General features: G+C 40.8%; 1 protein-coding gene across 1 annotated transcript in view; it reads left to right on the top strand.

Moving 5' to 3' along the window:
* The first annotated feature begins 585 nt into the window (after positions 1 to 585).
* The window catches only part of terf1 (telomeric repeat binding factor (NIMA-interacting) 1), a 17,911-nt gene continuing 2,136 nt past the window's right edge, over positions 586 to 16,360 (top strand). The window contains exons 1-8 of the mRNA XM_062021253.1: positions 586 to 866; positions 942 to 1,037; positions 1,102 to 1,229; positions 5,822 to 5,908; positions 5,988 to 6,137; positions 14,343 to 14,443; positions 14,520 to 14,590; positions 14,671 to 14,764. Of these exons, the coding sequence (XP_061877237.1) occupies positions 683 to 866; positions 942 to 1,037; positions 1,102 to 1,229; positions 5,822 to 5,908; positions 5,988 to 6,137; positions 14,343 to 14,443; positions 14,520 to 14,590; positions 14,671 to 14,764 (911 nt within the window). The 5' untranslated portion in view covers positions 586 to 682. The remainder of the gene's footprint in view (positions 867 to 941; positions 1,038 to 1,101; positions 1,230 to 5,821; positions 5,909 to 5,987; positions 6,138 to 14,342; positions 14,444 to 14,519; positions 14,591 to 14,670; positions 14,765 to 16,360) is intronic.

Below are 16,360 nucleotides of genomic sequence, written 5' to 3'. Positions count from 1 at the left end.
ACATTTAAAATATTTCAGTTTGTTAGTTTAATTTAAGTAGTATATAGGTACAGATTTGTTTTGTTTATTAATCATGTTTTCAAATAAGTATTGAAAATTGTGGAAATTCACATGTATCTGTATCGATTACTGAAATTCTGGTATTGTGGTAACCCTAGTTCTTAAAAATAATAAGAAATAATAATAACAATAATAATAATATTAGTGAGTGTGAATGTTGTCTGTCTATCTGTGTTGGCCCTGTGATGAGGTGGCGACTTGTCCAGGGTGTACCCCGCCTTCCGCCCGAATGCAGCTGAGATAGGCTCCAGCACAGAAAATGAATGGATAGATTATATTTATGTAACGTTTTTCGGGACAATCAAAGCCATAAATGGGTTCCCAGAACTGAGAACCCATCCTTCATTCGCTCCACATTCAGACATGGATAGTGGTAAATAGGGATGTGACTGTAAACGGTATAATGATGAACCGTCGTAAAATTCCAGACGGTTACTGGTTACCGTTAAAATTTTAATTTACTTTATTTATAAGTGTGTGCTACAGATGAGTAACCAATATACAATACTGTTTAAGTTGTGCAGTAACTCTCCCATACTCGAGAGGCGCTGTTGTTTTTTTCACTTGATGCGTGGGCGCAGCGGTTCGTGACGTTCGCGGCAATTCAAACAATCACAAAGACATGGCCAACATGGAAGTACGAGATAGCGATAAAAGTAACACTTTTATGACTAACGACGACTGCTTCAACCAAGCAACACTTGTCGCCTCACGGTGGATTCTAGACTTCCTTTTTGTAAGTGTGTGTCGTCGTTTTAAGGAAGGAAACCACGAGGCGTTCAAAGACGCCATGTCTACTTACAAGTGTAAGTTGGTCGCTTAGCTCTTAACGTTAATACCAACTTTACCCAGAGGCTCACTTTACGTATTGTATTCCTCAGGCTTTTCTCATCAGGTCTCGCTTACAGGAGAAATGTCAGACGAGAGAAGTAGAATATGTGACTTCCTCGCTGGAGTCATGCAGGGAAAGAAGATAGGTAAGCAAAGCATCGCTTCGTGTCGCATTTTATTGTTCTTTAACCCGGTTGTCCTCCAATGAAGACGCACACGTTGAAGATGACGACAATGTGATGCCGCTCATATCTGCGACCGAAGTGTGGCTGGAACTCAAAGACGCCGTGGAAGACGACAGTTTGTTTGAAAACATCACCGTTCTCCTGATGATTCAGGTAAGCACGGAGGAAGTGGAACATCCGGGTATGTTGTGACGACCAGACCATTTTTTTGTATATTATATAATTTTCAACATTTACAAACAATCAAATAAACATTAATAATCAAAACAAGTACAAAACAGCGCCATGGGGTTGTAAACTCAATTAAGCAACTAAAGTAGAATGCAAAGTGTAAAGCCATAAGCTCACACAAGTTCTGTAAATAATCCTAATTTGGAGCACATCATCATAGTTTTCACATCTTTTTGGTTGTTAGAGGTAGAAATCGTTTTAAAGTAAAGTTCTAATTCTTTTTTAAAGGCACAAAAAACGGGTATTGAGAAACTTACATTTATGAATATAAAACTTAGCCAATAGTGTAATGAGGTTGCAAAGGTAAAACTATTTTTTTTCCTCATACTGTGTATATCCAAATAGCACATCTTTAAAGGCCTACTGAAATTTTTATTTTTTTATTTAAACGGGGATAGCAGATCCATTCTATGTGTCATACTTGATCATTTCGCGATATTGCCATATTTTTGCTGAAAGGATTTAGTAGAGAACATCGACGAAAAAGTTCGCAACTTTTGGTAGCTGATAAAAAAAAAGCCTTGCCTGTACCGGAAGTAGCGTGACGTCGCAGGTTGAAAGGCTCCTCACATTTCCCCATTGTTTACACCAGCAGGAAGAGCGATTCGGACCGAGAAAGCGACGATTACCCCATTAATTTGAGCCAGGATGAAAGATTCGTGGATGAGGCACGTGAGAGTGAAGGACTAGAGTGCAGTGCAGGACGCATCTTTTTTCGCTCTGACCGTAACTTAAGTACAAGCTGGCTCATTGGATTCCACACTCTCTCCTTTTTCTATTGTGGATCACGGATTTGTATTTTGGGTGTATATTGCAGCCCAGAAGAGTTAGGGCTGCATGGGATTCTGGGTGTTTGTTCTGTTTATGTTGTGTTTTGGTGCGGATGTTCTCCCGAAATGTGTTTGTCATTCTTGTTTGGTGTGGATTCACAGTGTGGCGCATATTTCTAACAGTGTTAAAGTTATTTATACGGGCACTGTCAGTGTAAACTGTATCGCTGTTGGCCAAGTATGCATTGCATTTACGTGTGTGCGTGCTGTAGTCGCACTTATTTTCTGATCGGGCCGGCACGTGGTTGAATGTATGAAAAGCAGACGTGACGACAGCTCGTGGAGAACGAGAAACGCAGTGCCTTTAAGGCACGCCCCCAAGACTGTGGTCCGGGTGGACTACTAGATATAATGACTGATGAACATCTTCGTTCGATAATGAAAGATGCCTCAGCTCAAAGCCTGAGCCCCGACAGTAATGAACTAGCATCCAAGGAAAGATGGCAGGTATCTGGCTTGGGCACATCAGATTAGATCAGTGTGTTGCAAACTGAGCAGTTTAAAGTCCTGAATGGTTGGTTTATTCATTGTTATTTTATTTTCTAATTTATTAGCCTGTGGAAAAAGTTAATGTTGATATTTACCTCAGAAGGCTGCAAATAGAAAAGAGGCATTACATTTTTATTTAAATTGCATTTGATATACCATTGATATTTTTTTATTATTATTAATTGAAACTCGATTTTGCATGTCAATATAAAGTTATATAAGCCTTGCTTGTTCAATATTCAATGCAAAACTTGTTTGGGTCCCTATTAAAAGGTTAATTTGTTCAACCTTGGCCCGCGGCTTTGTTCAGTTTTAAATTTTGGCCCACTCTGTATTTGAGTTTGACACCCCTGCTATAGATAAACGTTATCCATATCCATCCATCCATCTTCTTCTGCTTATCCGAGGTGGGGTCGCGGGGGCAGCAGCCTAAGCAGGGAAGCCCACTCTTTCCTCTCCCCAGCCACTTCGTCCAGCTCCTCCCGGGGGATCCCGAGGCGTTCCCAGGCCAGCCGGGAGACATAGTCTTCCCAACGTGTCCTGGGTCTTCCCCGTGGCCTCCTACCGGTTGGACGTGCCCTAAACACCTCCCGAGGGAGGCGTTCGGGTGGCATCCTGGCCAGATGCCCGAACCACCTCATCTGGCTCCTCTCGATGTGGAGGAGCAGTGGCTTTATTTTGAGCTCCCCCCGGATGGCAGAGCTTCTCACCCTATGTCTAAGGGAGAGCCCCGCCACCCGGCGGAGGAAACTCATTTCGGCCGCCTGTACCCGTGATCTTGTCCTTTCGATCATAACCCAAAGCTCATGACCATAGGTGAGGATGGGAACGTAGATCGACTGGTAAATTGAGAGCTTTGCCTTCCGGCTCAGCTCCTTCTTCACCACAACGGATCGATACAGCGTCCGCATTACTGAAGATGCCGCACCGATCCGCCTGTCGATCTCACGATCCACTTTTCCCTCACTCGTGAACAAGACTCCTAGGTACTTGAACTCCTCCACTTGGGGCAGGGTCTCCTCCCCAACCCGGAGATGGTACTCCACCCTTTTCCGGGCGAGAACCATGGACTCGAACTTGGAGGTGCTGATTCTCATCCCAGTCGCTTCACACTCTGCTCCGAACCGATCCAGCGAGAGCTGAAGATCCTGGCCAGATGAAGCCATCAGGACCACATCATCTGCAAAAAGCAGAGACCTAATCCTGCAGCCACCAAACCGGATCCCCTCAACGCCTTGACTGTGCCTAGAAATTCTGTCCATAAAAGTTTTGAACAGAATCTGTGACAAAGGGCAGCCTTGGCGGAGTCCAACCCTCACTGGAAACGTGTCCGACTTACTGCCGGCAATGCGGACCAAGCTCTGACACTGATCGTACAGGGAGCGGACAGCCACAATCAGACAGTCCGATACCCCATACACTCTGAGCACTCCCCACAGGACCTCCCGAGGGACACGGTCGAATGCCTTCTCCAAGTCCACAAAGCACATGTAGACTGGTTGGGCAAACTCCCATGCACCCTCAAGGACCCTGCCGAGAGTATAGAGCTGGTCCACAGTTCCACGACTAGGACGAAAACCACACTGTTCCTCCTGAATCCGAGGTTCGACTATCTGGCATAGCCTCCTCTCCAGTACACCTGAATAGACCTTACCGGGAAGGCTGGTGGTATATCTAAAGACAATTTTTTTTTTTTTTTAATTATTTAATAATATCAACTTGTCAGCTTGTTATCATTACATGATGCCTTTATCTCTATTTTTATGTTTTGATAGAGGGAGTTTTTTTTATTATTATTTATTGTTTAAGTTATGTACATTATAGTACATGTAGATGCTGTATCGGGACAAATCCATTAAGAGTTTGAGCAGAAATATGTCATAGGAATCAACTATACACAATAAAACATTAACAAAATACTGTGTCACATGAAGGGTTTTTGAAGTAATACCTTTTGTGACATGAAAAAAACAATGTAAAAAAAAAACATGGCGTTTACTTTTTGATATCAAAATAAAACGTATCTCATGCTTAGAATACAACTATTTCTTAGAATTTAGAAAATTTGAATACCAAAGCATTTGTAATTTCAACAATTTTCTGGGGGAAGTGGTGCATTATCTAACAGAAATGCAGGGGTGCCAATATTTTTGGCCATAACTGTACAAGCTGTATTTTACTATTTAGAACAGTGGTCCCCAACCACCGGCATTTGCTACCGGGCGCACGGAAACATTGAATAATTTATAAACTGATGCATTTTCTCCAACTTAACTTTCGCCTGTCCCATTAGACACACTAATCAGCTTGTTCATACAGTAGATGTCTAATAAAACTCCTGATAGGAAGTCGCTATTTTTTTAGATAGGACAATGCACAATAATAAACATAAATGTGCCAGATTGTAGCCAAAACCTCATTTCCATCTGCTGTCTCCGTCAGGTTGATGGTGTATATAGTATATACCATCAACCTGCCGAGGACCATCTCATCGTAAAGAAACAAAGCCCAGAGCTCCCACTCAATCAGTGTTATGGTGAGTTGTATTTTTCATGCACTTATATTTGTTGTATTTATCTGCCACAAGTTGAAGGCCACTCCGTGAAAATAATGCCTATATTAAACCGTCACTAGTGCAAAAAAGGTTAGGGACCCCAAATTTAGAATACAGAAAATAGAGAAAGACATGTGTTCTTGTCTCACACAAAGAATGTGGATGATTGGCAAAATTCCAAAAAAGTGCAGTTCCCCTTTAATGATGCAAGACCTTGGCAAAACCCCTAAATAATTGATCACAATATCTGCTACATTTACCAACAGGTGGTTGTCCTGCTGTTTGCAGGCACATATTTTTCTTTTATATTCAGCTGTATTAAGTTTAGTAAAAGTGCATGACTAGATTGTGAAAAGGACTGTCAAGTGTAAATACACAAAAAACTTGTACCCCCGCCTTCCGCCCGAGTGCAGCCGGGATAGCCTTCAGCACCCCCGCAACCCCGAACGGGACAAGCGGTAGAAAATGGATGGATGAGTAGTAGATGCAAAAAAAAAGTCTATTGTGACACTGGTATATCATTATTGTACACATGTTTGTAAAGGTACAGCATTCATTAATTTGCTTGTCTTAACATTTAAAGTTACAATAAAGTTGTGTAATCTAAATACTATGTCTTCAGCAAGTTTGCTTTTTCTTAGACTGTAGCTGTGTGCTTGGAAAAAGGTAAAAAAACATCAGCGAACTGCGCTCTCAAGTGGTTTGATGAATATGCTGAAATCCCGCAGGTCAGCATATTACCTATCATCGTGTCATATTCTCACTGGAATAGAATGTTTAATAATGAGTGTCATCTTCCCCAAACAGAAACTGGTAGCCAAACTTTCCGCCATCGTTGCACAGATGGACACCTACCATCCATTCTTCACCAGTTTCAGCTTCAGTCGACTACTGGAGTCGGTGCAGTCATATTTGGACACCTACCTGGGCAAGAATTCGTCTGACTATCTTTTTAAGGTGAGCTGACTCATGTTGTTTTCTGCCAATTTCATTCAAGAACATGCATAGGGATAGGCTGATTGGCAACACTAAATTGTTCTTAGTGTGGGACTCTAAATGTTTGTCTATCTGGGTTGGCCCTGCGGTGAGGTGGCGATTGTCAAGAGTGTACCCCGCCTTTTGCTAAGTGCAGCTGGGATAGGCTCCAGCGACCCCGAGAGGGATAAGCAGTAGAAAATCAATCAAGCAAAGTTTACTTATATAGCCCTTAATCACTAGTGTCTCAAAGGGCTGCACAAGCCACACCAACATCCTTGACTCAGATCCCACATGGATGGATGGATTTGTCAATTTGAATTGTCTACCTTCATCGCTGATAATGAGCATTTGACTAAATTAATGTACAGAATTGGGATATAACAATATTAACATTTCATATCCCGGTAGAGCAGGGCTACTACCGTATTTTTCGGACTATAAGTCGCCGTTTTTTTCATACTTTGGCCGGGGATGCGACTTATACTCGGGAGCGACTTATGTGTGAAATTATTAACACATTAATGTAAAATATCAAATAATATTATTTAGCTCATTCACGTAAGAGACTAGACGTATAAGATTTCATGGGATTTAGCGATTAGGAGTGACAGATTGTTTGGTAAACGTATAGAATGTTCTATATGTTATAGTTATTTGAATGACTCTTACCATAATATGTAACGTTAACATACCAGGCACGTTCTCAGTTGGTTATTTATGCCTCATATTACGTACACTTATTCAGCCTGTTGTTCACTATTCTTTATTTATTTTAAATTGCCTTTCAAATGTCTATTCTTGGTGTTGGGTTTTATCAAATAAATTTCCCCAAAAAATGCGACTTATACTCCAGTGCGACTTATATATGTTTTTTCCCTTCTTTATTATGCGTTTTCGGCCGGTGCGACTTATACTCCGGAGCGATTTATACTCCAAAAAATACGGTATATGATCGTGGTTAGTTTGAGTTTGATCACGGTGATCGACTGTTTGCAAAAAATATCTCGATCAAACATGCCGGAAATGTCTGTTAGAATAGGGTTCCCCAACCTATTTTCCACCAGTTTAATGTATGCATTATTTACACGGACCGGCTTTCTACTTGTGGCAGATTAAATTAAAATTAGTATAAAAAAATCAATTCACTATAACGCTGAAGTAGTGGGAGCCTTCTTTGTGAAGATATGGTCCCCGGCACGTTGATGGCATATACTATATAGCAGTGTTTCTTAACCATTCAGGCATGTGATTTTACCGTCTGTAGTCGGAAATCCGTCTTTTTTTATCTCTGTAAAAATATAAAAAAATGCATTCCGTTTTTTCCAACCTATGATGTACCAATGATTGTCACACACCCACTAGGTGTGGTGAGATTATCCTCTCTATTTGACCCATCACCCTCACCCCCTGGGAGGTGAGGGGAGCAGTGAGCAGCAGAGGTGGCCGTGCCCGGGAATCATTTTTGGTGATTTAACCCTCAATTCCAACCCTTGATGCTGAGTGCCAAGCAGGGAGGTCATGGGTCCCATTTGTATAGTCTTTGGTATGACTTGACCGGGGTGTGTTAAAATCTTGATCCGTCTCTTTGCCATACCTGCCAACAACTACGGTTTTCCCGTAATGAGTATGGTTTTTGATAATTCATTACGGTTTACGGCTGCAGTGGTAAAAACTACTGTTTTCCATTAAAAATTATTAACTTCAAAATCGAAGCTATGCAGCAAAGCAACTCCACAGGCAGGGGACAAAATATACGGGAAACATCAATGATGATTGGTTGGTTTACGTATAAGAAAATCCATGATTGGCTGGTTGGTTTACCATGATGAGTCACGATTAGTTAAGATTATGGTAAAACATTACGGACAGGCCAATCAGAGGCAAGATAGGGCGGGTCATCGAACCAGGAAGGGAAATCACAACAGCGTGCACATCCCAAATGCCGAGAGAGTCGTATAAGAGAAGAGGGAATTTTCAAGCGGGCGATTTATATATTTAAAAAAACTAGTGGATGATGGCAGAGGGATTCTCTTTCTTAGATTTTTCTTTTAGCGATGTAGACAACGTCCAGGAAACCCACAATGCGTCTACTTGGCCACATTTGGACACATGTACACTACCATTCAAAAGTTTGGGGTCACATTGAAATGTCCTTATTTTTGAAGGAAAAGCACTGTACTTTTCAATGAAGATAACTTTAAACTAGTCTTAACTTTAAAGAAATACACTCTATACATTGCTAATGTGGTAAATTACTATTCTAGCTGCAAATGTCTGGTTTTTGGTGCAATATCTACATAGGTGTATAGAGGCCCATTTCCAGCAACTATCACTCCAGTGTTCTAATGGTACAATGTGTTTGCTCATTGGCTCAGAAGGCTAATTGATGATTAGAAAACCCTTGTGCAATCATGTTCACACATCTGAAAACAGTTTAGCTTGTTACAGAAGCTACAATACTGACCTTCCTTTGAGCAGATTGAGTTTCTGGAGCATCACATTTGTGGGGTCAATTAAACGCTCAAAATGGCCAGAAAAAGAGAACTTTCATCTGAAACTCGACATTCTATTCTTGTTCTTAGAAATGAAGGCTATTCCACAAAATTGTTGGGTGACCCCAAACTTTTGAACGGTAGTGTATGTATGTGTAAAACATTCAATTGAGTTGTTTACCATGTAAGCCCAAATCAAAACTGCTCTTGACATGGAAGACGTGGAATACACATTTAAGAACACACATGATTGTGGCAGACATGTGATGTCTTTTGCTACAGTATAGCCTGTCTAAACGCTAAATTTCATTTTCATTGGTGTTTTAGAACAAGACCGTAGCTGACATTTTGTTCAGTATTTCTACTGTTTATATTTTGACATTAAATAGTTGAATCATTTTTAAACAAACAACATGACTGCAATATATTTGTTTCATGCTATAAAAATATATTTGTTTCATGCTATAAATCACAAATGGCTGTTCATATAAAGAAAGTTAGCTAATAGAATAAACATTGTTTGTACTCTTTCTGATTTTTGCATTTGGAGCAGTTAGAAGTTGAGAAGGAGTCGAAGAGACAGAAATTGGCTATAAAATCCGAGGCAGAATCCACTAAGGTAGAAACAAAAAGGAAAATGCCAGCTGCTCAGAAATTTGTCAGAACCATCATTTTGCATGTTAAATTGCTGAAAAACCGGCGGCCCCCAAACCTCCGGCTTATTTTCACTCTTTTTTTATTAAGTTCAAATCACATGCTTGCCGTAAGGCAATAATAACTGTTATTATATTGCCTATAACGGAATACCTGTTTTTTCAGCTGTGGTCCGTATAGGCCGCAGCGGTACTTAGTTATAATACACTTTTCCACCACTTATGGCAGTAATGACAATATAAAACAAACAGAAGAAGTCTGGCGTGAATGTCATAGAGACATTTCTTAAGCGCAAAAATTATGACTACACTTGTGAAGCTATATTTTCATTTGCACTTTAATTTTATTGACAGTTTAGTTAAACATTTATTATTAATGTATTTATTTTAGCACAACATAATACATATTGTATGTAAATGTATTGTTTATTTGGTTAGTACTTCTTTGTCTAATCAGCCTGACCTAAGTAAGCCCAAGTTTTATTTGTTAAATTAATAATAATCTTTGTGATTAACACTTGCTTTTACATCATTTTACTAGGTAGTAAACTGTAAGTAGGTTAGATATCATTAATAAATGTGATCAAAATCAAAAGTAAGATTACTAACTCCGTGTTAATATTGGAGTGGCTGGGCCCCCTGTAGTGGAAAAGTTGGGTCCCGAGGTCAAAAAGGTTAAGAACCCCTGCTATATACAATAACCCAGCAAATGCAAATTAGCCTTTGGCTACAATCTGGCACATTAACATTTTTATATTTTCATTAATGTGCATTGTCCCATGTACTATAACAAATGACAACTTCCTATCAGGAGTTGTAATATACATCTATCTTTAATGTTTCTGTGCGGCCCTATAGCAAATGCGTCACGGACCGGTGGTTGGGGACCGCTGTGTTAGAAGATACCGCAGTAGTAAACAGTAGGGATGTCATGTACCTTGCGTCAATGCGTGGAGAGAAGATGGGAGCTCACAAAAAATATATGCCACTGTGTTCCAGTCGTTCGGCCACTGATTATTATTGATCAATTTCTGTGAAAAAGTTTGTGATCGCCAGATGCCAATCAATGCCTTTCAATACTGATCACAAAAATCGATCATTTATGGCTCATCCCTGCAGCTTAGTATGTTTGTTAACAGGCGAGGCGACAAAGGCTGCTAGCAGCTACAATACAGCCAGCTGTTTGTGTATGTTCATACTATATGCAGAGTTGCTACTCTAAGTTATTATCACCACAATTGTGGCAAATAAAATACATTTAAACATGTTAAGATAGCTTGAAACAACAGGTGCTTAGTTCACTTTAACAGACACGTATTGAACCGCGTTACAGCGGAAAATTAGCACTTGCACCTGCCGACACACTAAAAAAAAACAAAAAAAAAACCTTGATCTCATATTCCACTGAGTGTAGAACAATCACTCTGTGCAAAGAGAGCAAAGCTTTTATGTTCAATGTACACCATTGAATAGCTTAGTTACTCAGACAGTATTTTGTTTTATGTAAGTTTAGATTGGGGTATGTTGTTTCTTAATAGGGAAAGACGTTAATGTCTCTTGTTTTCATGTTGGCATTAAAGCTAGGGATCAGGCGCCAGTGAGTCTTTGAATTTTTCAGAGTGCAGTTATCAATCACGGTTTTCTGATAATTTTAGTTTAAAACAGTAGCACTAACTGTTTTACCGCGGATACATCCCTGAAAGAGAAAGCTAATAAACTAACCCAGACCTGGGCATTCTGCGGCCCGTGGGCCACATCTGGCCCTTTGTGCGTCCCTGTCCGGCCCGCGTGAGGCCAATCATAAATTACAAAATACATTTTAAAAACTATCTATGTCGAGTGTGCAATACAACGGTGCTGCTTTTGTTTTGAAAAGCGTTATTTGTATTACTTCCGTGTGGACGTATGCGCGTGAGTGAATGTGAACAGCAGCAATCACAAATTACAAAATAAAGTTTAAAAAACATCTATGTCGTGCGCGCAATACAACTGTGCTGCTTTTATTTTGAAAAGTGTTATTTATGGGCGTATGTCCGTGTGTAACCTGTGAGTGAAGGTGCACAGCGACAAGTGATGCACGGTGTGACAGTCCTAACTGCCGTGCGGGTTCTCAGGATCATCCAGGGAAGACATTGTTGTGCGACGGTTTAGACTTCTTTATTATTTCAATAACAGAGTCTCTTGCGTGCTTTTCAGCAGCTGCCTTTTCTTACGTGAGCACACGAATGGTTTCCTTCCGTCCGCCGTCTGCTTTTCAGCAGCACGTCGCCGTCGTTCGCGTGGTAACAGAGGATGGTTTCCTCCCGTCCGCCGTCTTTCTCTGTGTCTCTCTCTTGATGTTCACATCTCTCGCCCTCTTATACGGTCGGATAGGGGGATTGCACTGTCCACAGCTGCGCGCTCCACGCACCTTATGCTGATTGCGGCGTCGCTCCCAGCGCGCCCCGCCTTGCCGCTCCCTCGTCCACGCCTCCTCGCCGCCATCTTGGAGCGGGCGCCGTCGGTCCGCCGGCCCCGCCTCCCCACACACGGTTACCCCCGAGACGCTAAAAAGAGAAAAGTTGATGGATGACGAATGCCGTGTTTTCAACAAGACATGGACTGCCAAGTATTTCTTTACAGAAATTAAAGGTAAAGCCGTGTGCTTAATTTGTGGCACACAGCTTGCTGTGTTTAAAGAATAGGCGTGGCGAAGTTGGTAGAGTGGCCGTGTCAGCAATCGGAGTGTTGCTGGCGACTGGGGTTCAATCCCCACCTTCTACCATCCTAGTCACGTCCGTTGTGTCCTTGGGCAAGACACTTCACCCTTGCTCCTGATGGCTGCTGGTTAGCGCCTTGCATGGCAGCTCCCGCCATCAGTGTGTGAATGGGTGAATGTGGAAATACTGTCAAAAGCGCTTTGAGTACCTTTTAAGGTAGAAAAGCGCTATACAAGTATAACCCATTTATCATTTATTTACATGACGAAGCACGAGGAAAAATACCGGAATCTGTCCGATGAAGAGCGCGCGCAAGGGAGGCTGATGCGTTGATGGTAAAACTGCAAACCCAACAAGGACTTTTTGCCATATTTCACACCCCCAGAATGCAGCCGTCAGGACAAGTTTCGTCATTTCTCACATAATCGCCAGAAAAAGTAAGGCGTTTTCTGACGGAGAGTTTATTAAGGAGTGCTTATTGGACTCTGTTGCGCTGATATGCCCGGAAACTTGGAGCTTCAGCTGAAGAACAGAACGGCCGACTTTGACGGTTTTTCGTCGGCTTTGGATAAGAGCTGCAATGTATGTGACACCGCCCAGCTGCTCATCTTTTTACGTGGGATAACTGCTGACTTTCAAATCACGGAGTAGCTGGCAGCCATGCAGTCAATTAAAAGGGACAACCACAGGTAATGACTTGTTCACATAGGTAAATGCGTGTTTGGACATGTTAGGACTGAAATGGGACAAGCTGGCAGGTGTGACAACAGATGGTTGTCCAAATCTGACGGGGAAAAATGTTGGACTTTTAAAGAGGGTGCAGGATAAACTTTAAATTAACCCTGTGCAGAAATTGACATTTTTGCATTGTATTGTACATCAGGAAGTGTAGTGTAAGACAGTGTTAAAAATAAAACCATCAAAAGCAATCTGTTTTTGTATAAAGTTAAGTTAGGTTAAATGAAAGTATTATTATTATTATTAATTATTATTATTTATCTTACGGTATATCAAAAATAATATTGAGCAAAATTTAATTGAAATATTCTCGATGTAGCCCTCCAGCAGTGCTCGGGTTGCTCATGCGGCCCCTGGTAAAAATTGCCCACCCCTGAACTAACCCTTGAGATGCTTACCTCTCCTCAGTTCTGAAGTTTCTTCTTCTAACTTTTCTTTTTGCTTTGGGTCAGACTGGCTGGTTCAAGTACGATCGGATGCTTAGATCCTTTCGCTCTTGCCATTTTTATTAAAAAGTAGCGTTTAGTTCTCGTTCATTGTATTTTTCGGTACAGAAGCGTACTACTAAAACTACAAACATGGCTGACAGGCGGGGAAGCAATCAGAGCCAGCTGGAGGTCTTCTGCATGTAAAAAAAGAAGCAAAATTGTGACCAAAGCACCACTATCACATGGTTTGTACACCACGGGGAAGTCTTTTAAATGTAGATTAAATATCATATTATGACCTATTTAAGTCATTTCCCTGTGGGGATTAAAATACATGCTAAATAATTTTAAAATATTATAATAAACATTTTACATTTATTTCAAATGGCAGAAAATATTAGGAAAACATTTTCCTCAGATATTTTTTATTTTGACAGCATTTTTGGTAATGAAATATAAAGTGGCCTAGTGGTTAGACTGTCCGCCCTGAGATCGGTAGGTTGGAGTTCAAATCCCAGCCGAGTCATACCAAAGACTATAAAAATGGGACCCATAACCTCCCTGCTTGGCACTCAACAACAAGGGTTGGAGTTGGGGGTTAAATCACCAAAATGATTCCCGGGCGCGGCGCCGCTGCTGCCCACTGCTCCCCAAGGGGATGGGTCAAATGCAGAGGACAAATTTCACCACATCTAGTGTGTGTGTGACAATCATTGGTACTTTAATCTTAATCTTAATCTAAAGTGCTTTGTAGTAAAGGGCAGCAGTCTTGTCGACTCAACAGTGCCTCTGCTGGTTGCAGTCATGTAGTGCACTCCATCTTGCAAAAAAATATTTATAATCAATCATTTTGATTGGATTAGATTAATTTATCAATTATACAGCAAATACAATAATATTACTCTTGCGTCGTTTAATTGAATATTTGGCCTCCCTGTTTTTTGGAAGGGCAAACGACCACACCAAGCATGGCTGCCCCCGGGGTGTCTGGGTCTCTTTTTCATCGGGTGTCAAAGGAATGTTTTTACATAATTGAGAAGGACCTTGAAGGCTTTTTTAATGGCAAGACTCATTGGTCTGTCCTCATTTGGCACGGTTTCAATGCCTCTAATGCAAAAGTTAATAGTGTTGGAAAGGTATGAGGAGACATCATTTATACTGTGTGTCTTATCAGGAAGCCATAAAGACAATCCAGAGTGGGGATGCTAAGGACGCCATGGCGACAGAGGTCAAAGCTCCCTCAAAGAAGACCACCTCAGAGCAGGAGAAGACAAAGTAAGAAATCAGCATTTTATGCCACTTCAAATGCTATTTAGTATGCACTATTTGGTTATGTATTTCCTTCTTGCAGCGGAACAAAGCACCAACTTCAGTTCGCCCTCAAGACGCCGCGCGTTTGCCTTCCAAATATATCAGTGCAAGGTAGTATCATTTACTGAAGTTGTTTCTCCTTCAGTCTAACTTTAATAACCACCAACCTTTTTTGAACATTTTGCCAACAGAGCTACTGTCCATCAAATCGGTGTCCACGAGCAAGGAGGACAAAAGCATGGACGCTATGGAGGACACTCTGCTCTTACAGAAGGACAAAGTCCGGTACAATTCATTATTTATTACTTGTCTATTTTATCAAGCGGAAATATCAATGCTGAAAGACAGGGGTGTTCCACTTGCGTCCAGTGGGCATTTACTGCCTTGGTATATTGTAAAAACAAGATCTATTTATTACTAAAATATATATTATTACACACATTTGCACATTTGTTCTGTATAATGTTTAGCTCAGATAGTTTAGCATTTTCATTGCATAAAATGTATCAAAGTGACATAGTGTGTTCTCTTTTTACAACACCTCAAATGTTCATATCTACAATAAGAGGGTGACAATCTATCAATGAGGGACTATGCCGATATTTAATAATGCGATATTATATCATGTGCTCTCGCCGCGGATGGTTTTATTATTAAAGTGTAGCCGCTGTAAAGTACTTTAAATGTTCATCATCGGTGAGTGGAGTCATTATTTTACTTTGTAACGCCCGCTTGTGGTCAAGCACAGACACCGTTGCCGACACGTTTATTAACACAACACGCAGTGATATCGGTCACCCAGCAGCTAGCGTCTCAACATTGCATGTTCAGCCATTCTTCATGCGAGTGGCTGAAGTCACAAATGGGGGCAAAAGCGACTATTATAGCAGACTTGAGTAGTGAAGTTGTACTTAAAGACACATCGGCATCGTTGAAATCAAAACTGTAAATCACTTTGACTTTTGTGTGATAAGGAGTGTGTGTGTATGATGTTTTTCTTTCACACTATGAACACACAGGCATTGTAGCTTATGAGGATATAGATCATTGCAGTATTGCCATTTTGGGATTTCTTTTTTTGCACCAATTCATGTAAAATCCAACAGTATCATGTTATGGCATGTAACTTCACGCTGGGTTGCCCGACTTGGCAGGCTTTTTGCACTTGGCGATCACTCTATCAGCACTGAGAGCAGACTATGCCAAACTACCTGCAGGTTATGTTGCAATTTCTAATGCCAACAAAGTAATTGACTCAAAAAAGGCTCCGATGTAAGTAAAGTAAGGTTCAACTTTTCCAAAAGTGTGCTCGCTTGATGCTAACATACATTAGATTAGCCATGTAAACCCCTCTAAATTTGTTCATGAAAACTATGACTAAGATGCACGTTACAATCCAACAACTGTAAGGTAATAAGTATAATCTGTAAAGTATTAATGCTTTGTAGGGCGCAACAAAAGACTAGATTTAGCAAAGACTGAACTGACTAGCGAACACACCACTCTGTAACTATAATTGATGTTATATGTTATAATCTACTCATTTTTAAATGTTGCAATAAAAAATTAGATGTCATTATTAAACGCTATTAATACACAGAAAAGTACCAAAAATTGGTACCATTGAGTACTGGTATTGATTCTCAGGTACCGGGTATTGGCACCGTATCGGTTCAAATGTGAATTGTATCTATCCCTAAATGAGATGTTACCATTAGTATGTGTTATATGGTGAGAGTCCCAGTAGCAGCATTATTGCTACCTGCACCTATCGTAGCCAAGCTTCCAATTTGTGCCTTGTACTTGTATAAAAGGTGAGCAAAACTGAATTTGCATTCCACTTCAGCAAATCTTTGGTTACAAGTTTTTTAATTAAAAAAA

The sequence above is a fragment of the Entelurus aequoreus genome, linkage group LG15, assembly GCF_033978785.1.
Source record: "Entelurus aequoreus isolate RoL-2023_Sb linkage group LG15, RoL_Eaeq_v1.1, whole genome shotgun sequence".
Lineage (NCBI taxonomy): Eukaryota > Metazoa > Chordata > Actinopteri > Syngnathiformes > Syngnathidae > Entelurus > Entelurus aequoreus.
This window is presented reverse-complemented; position numbering and strand designations above follow the sequence as displayed.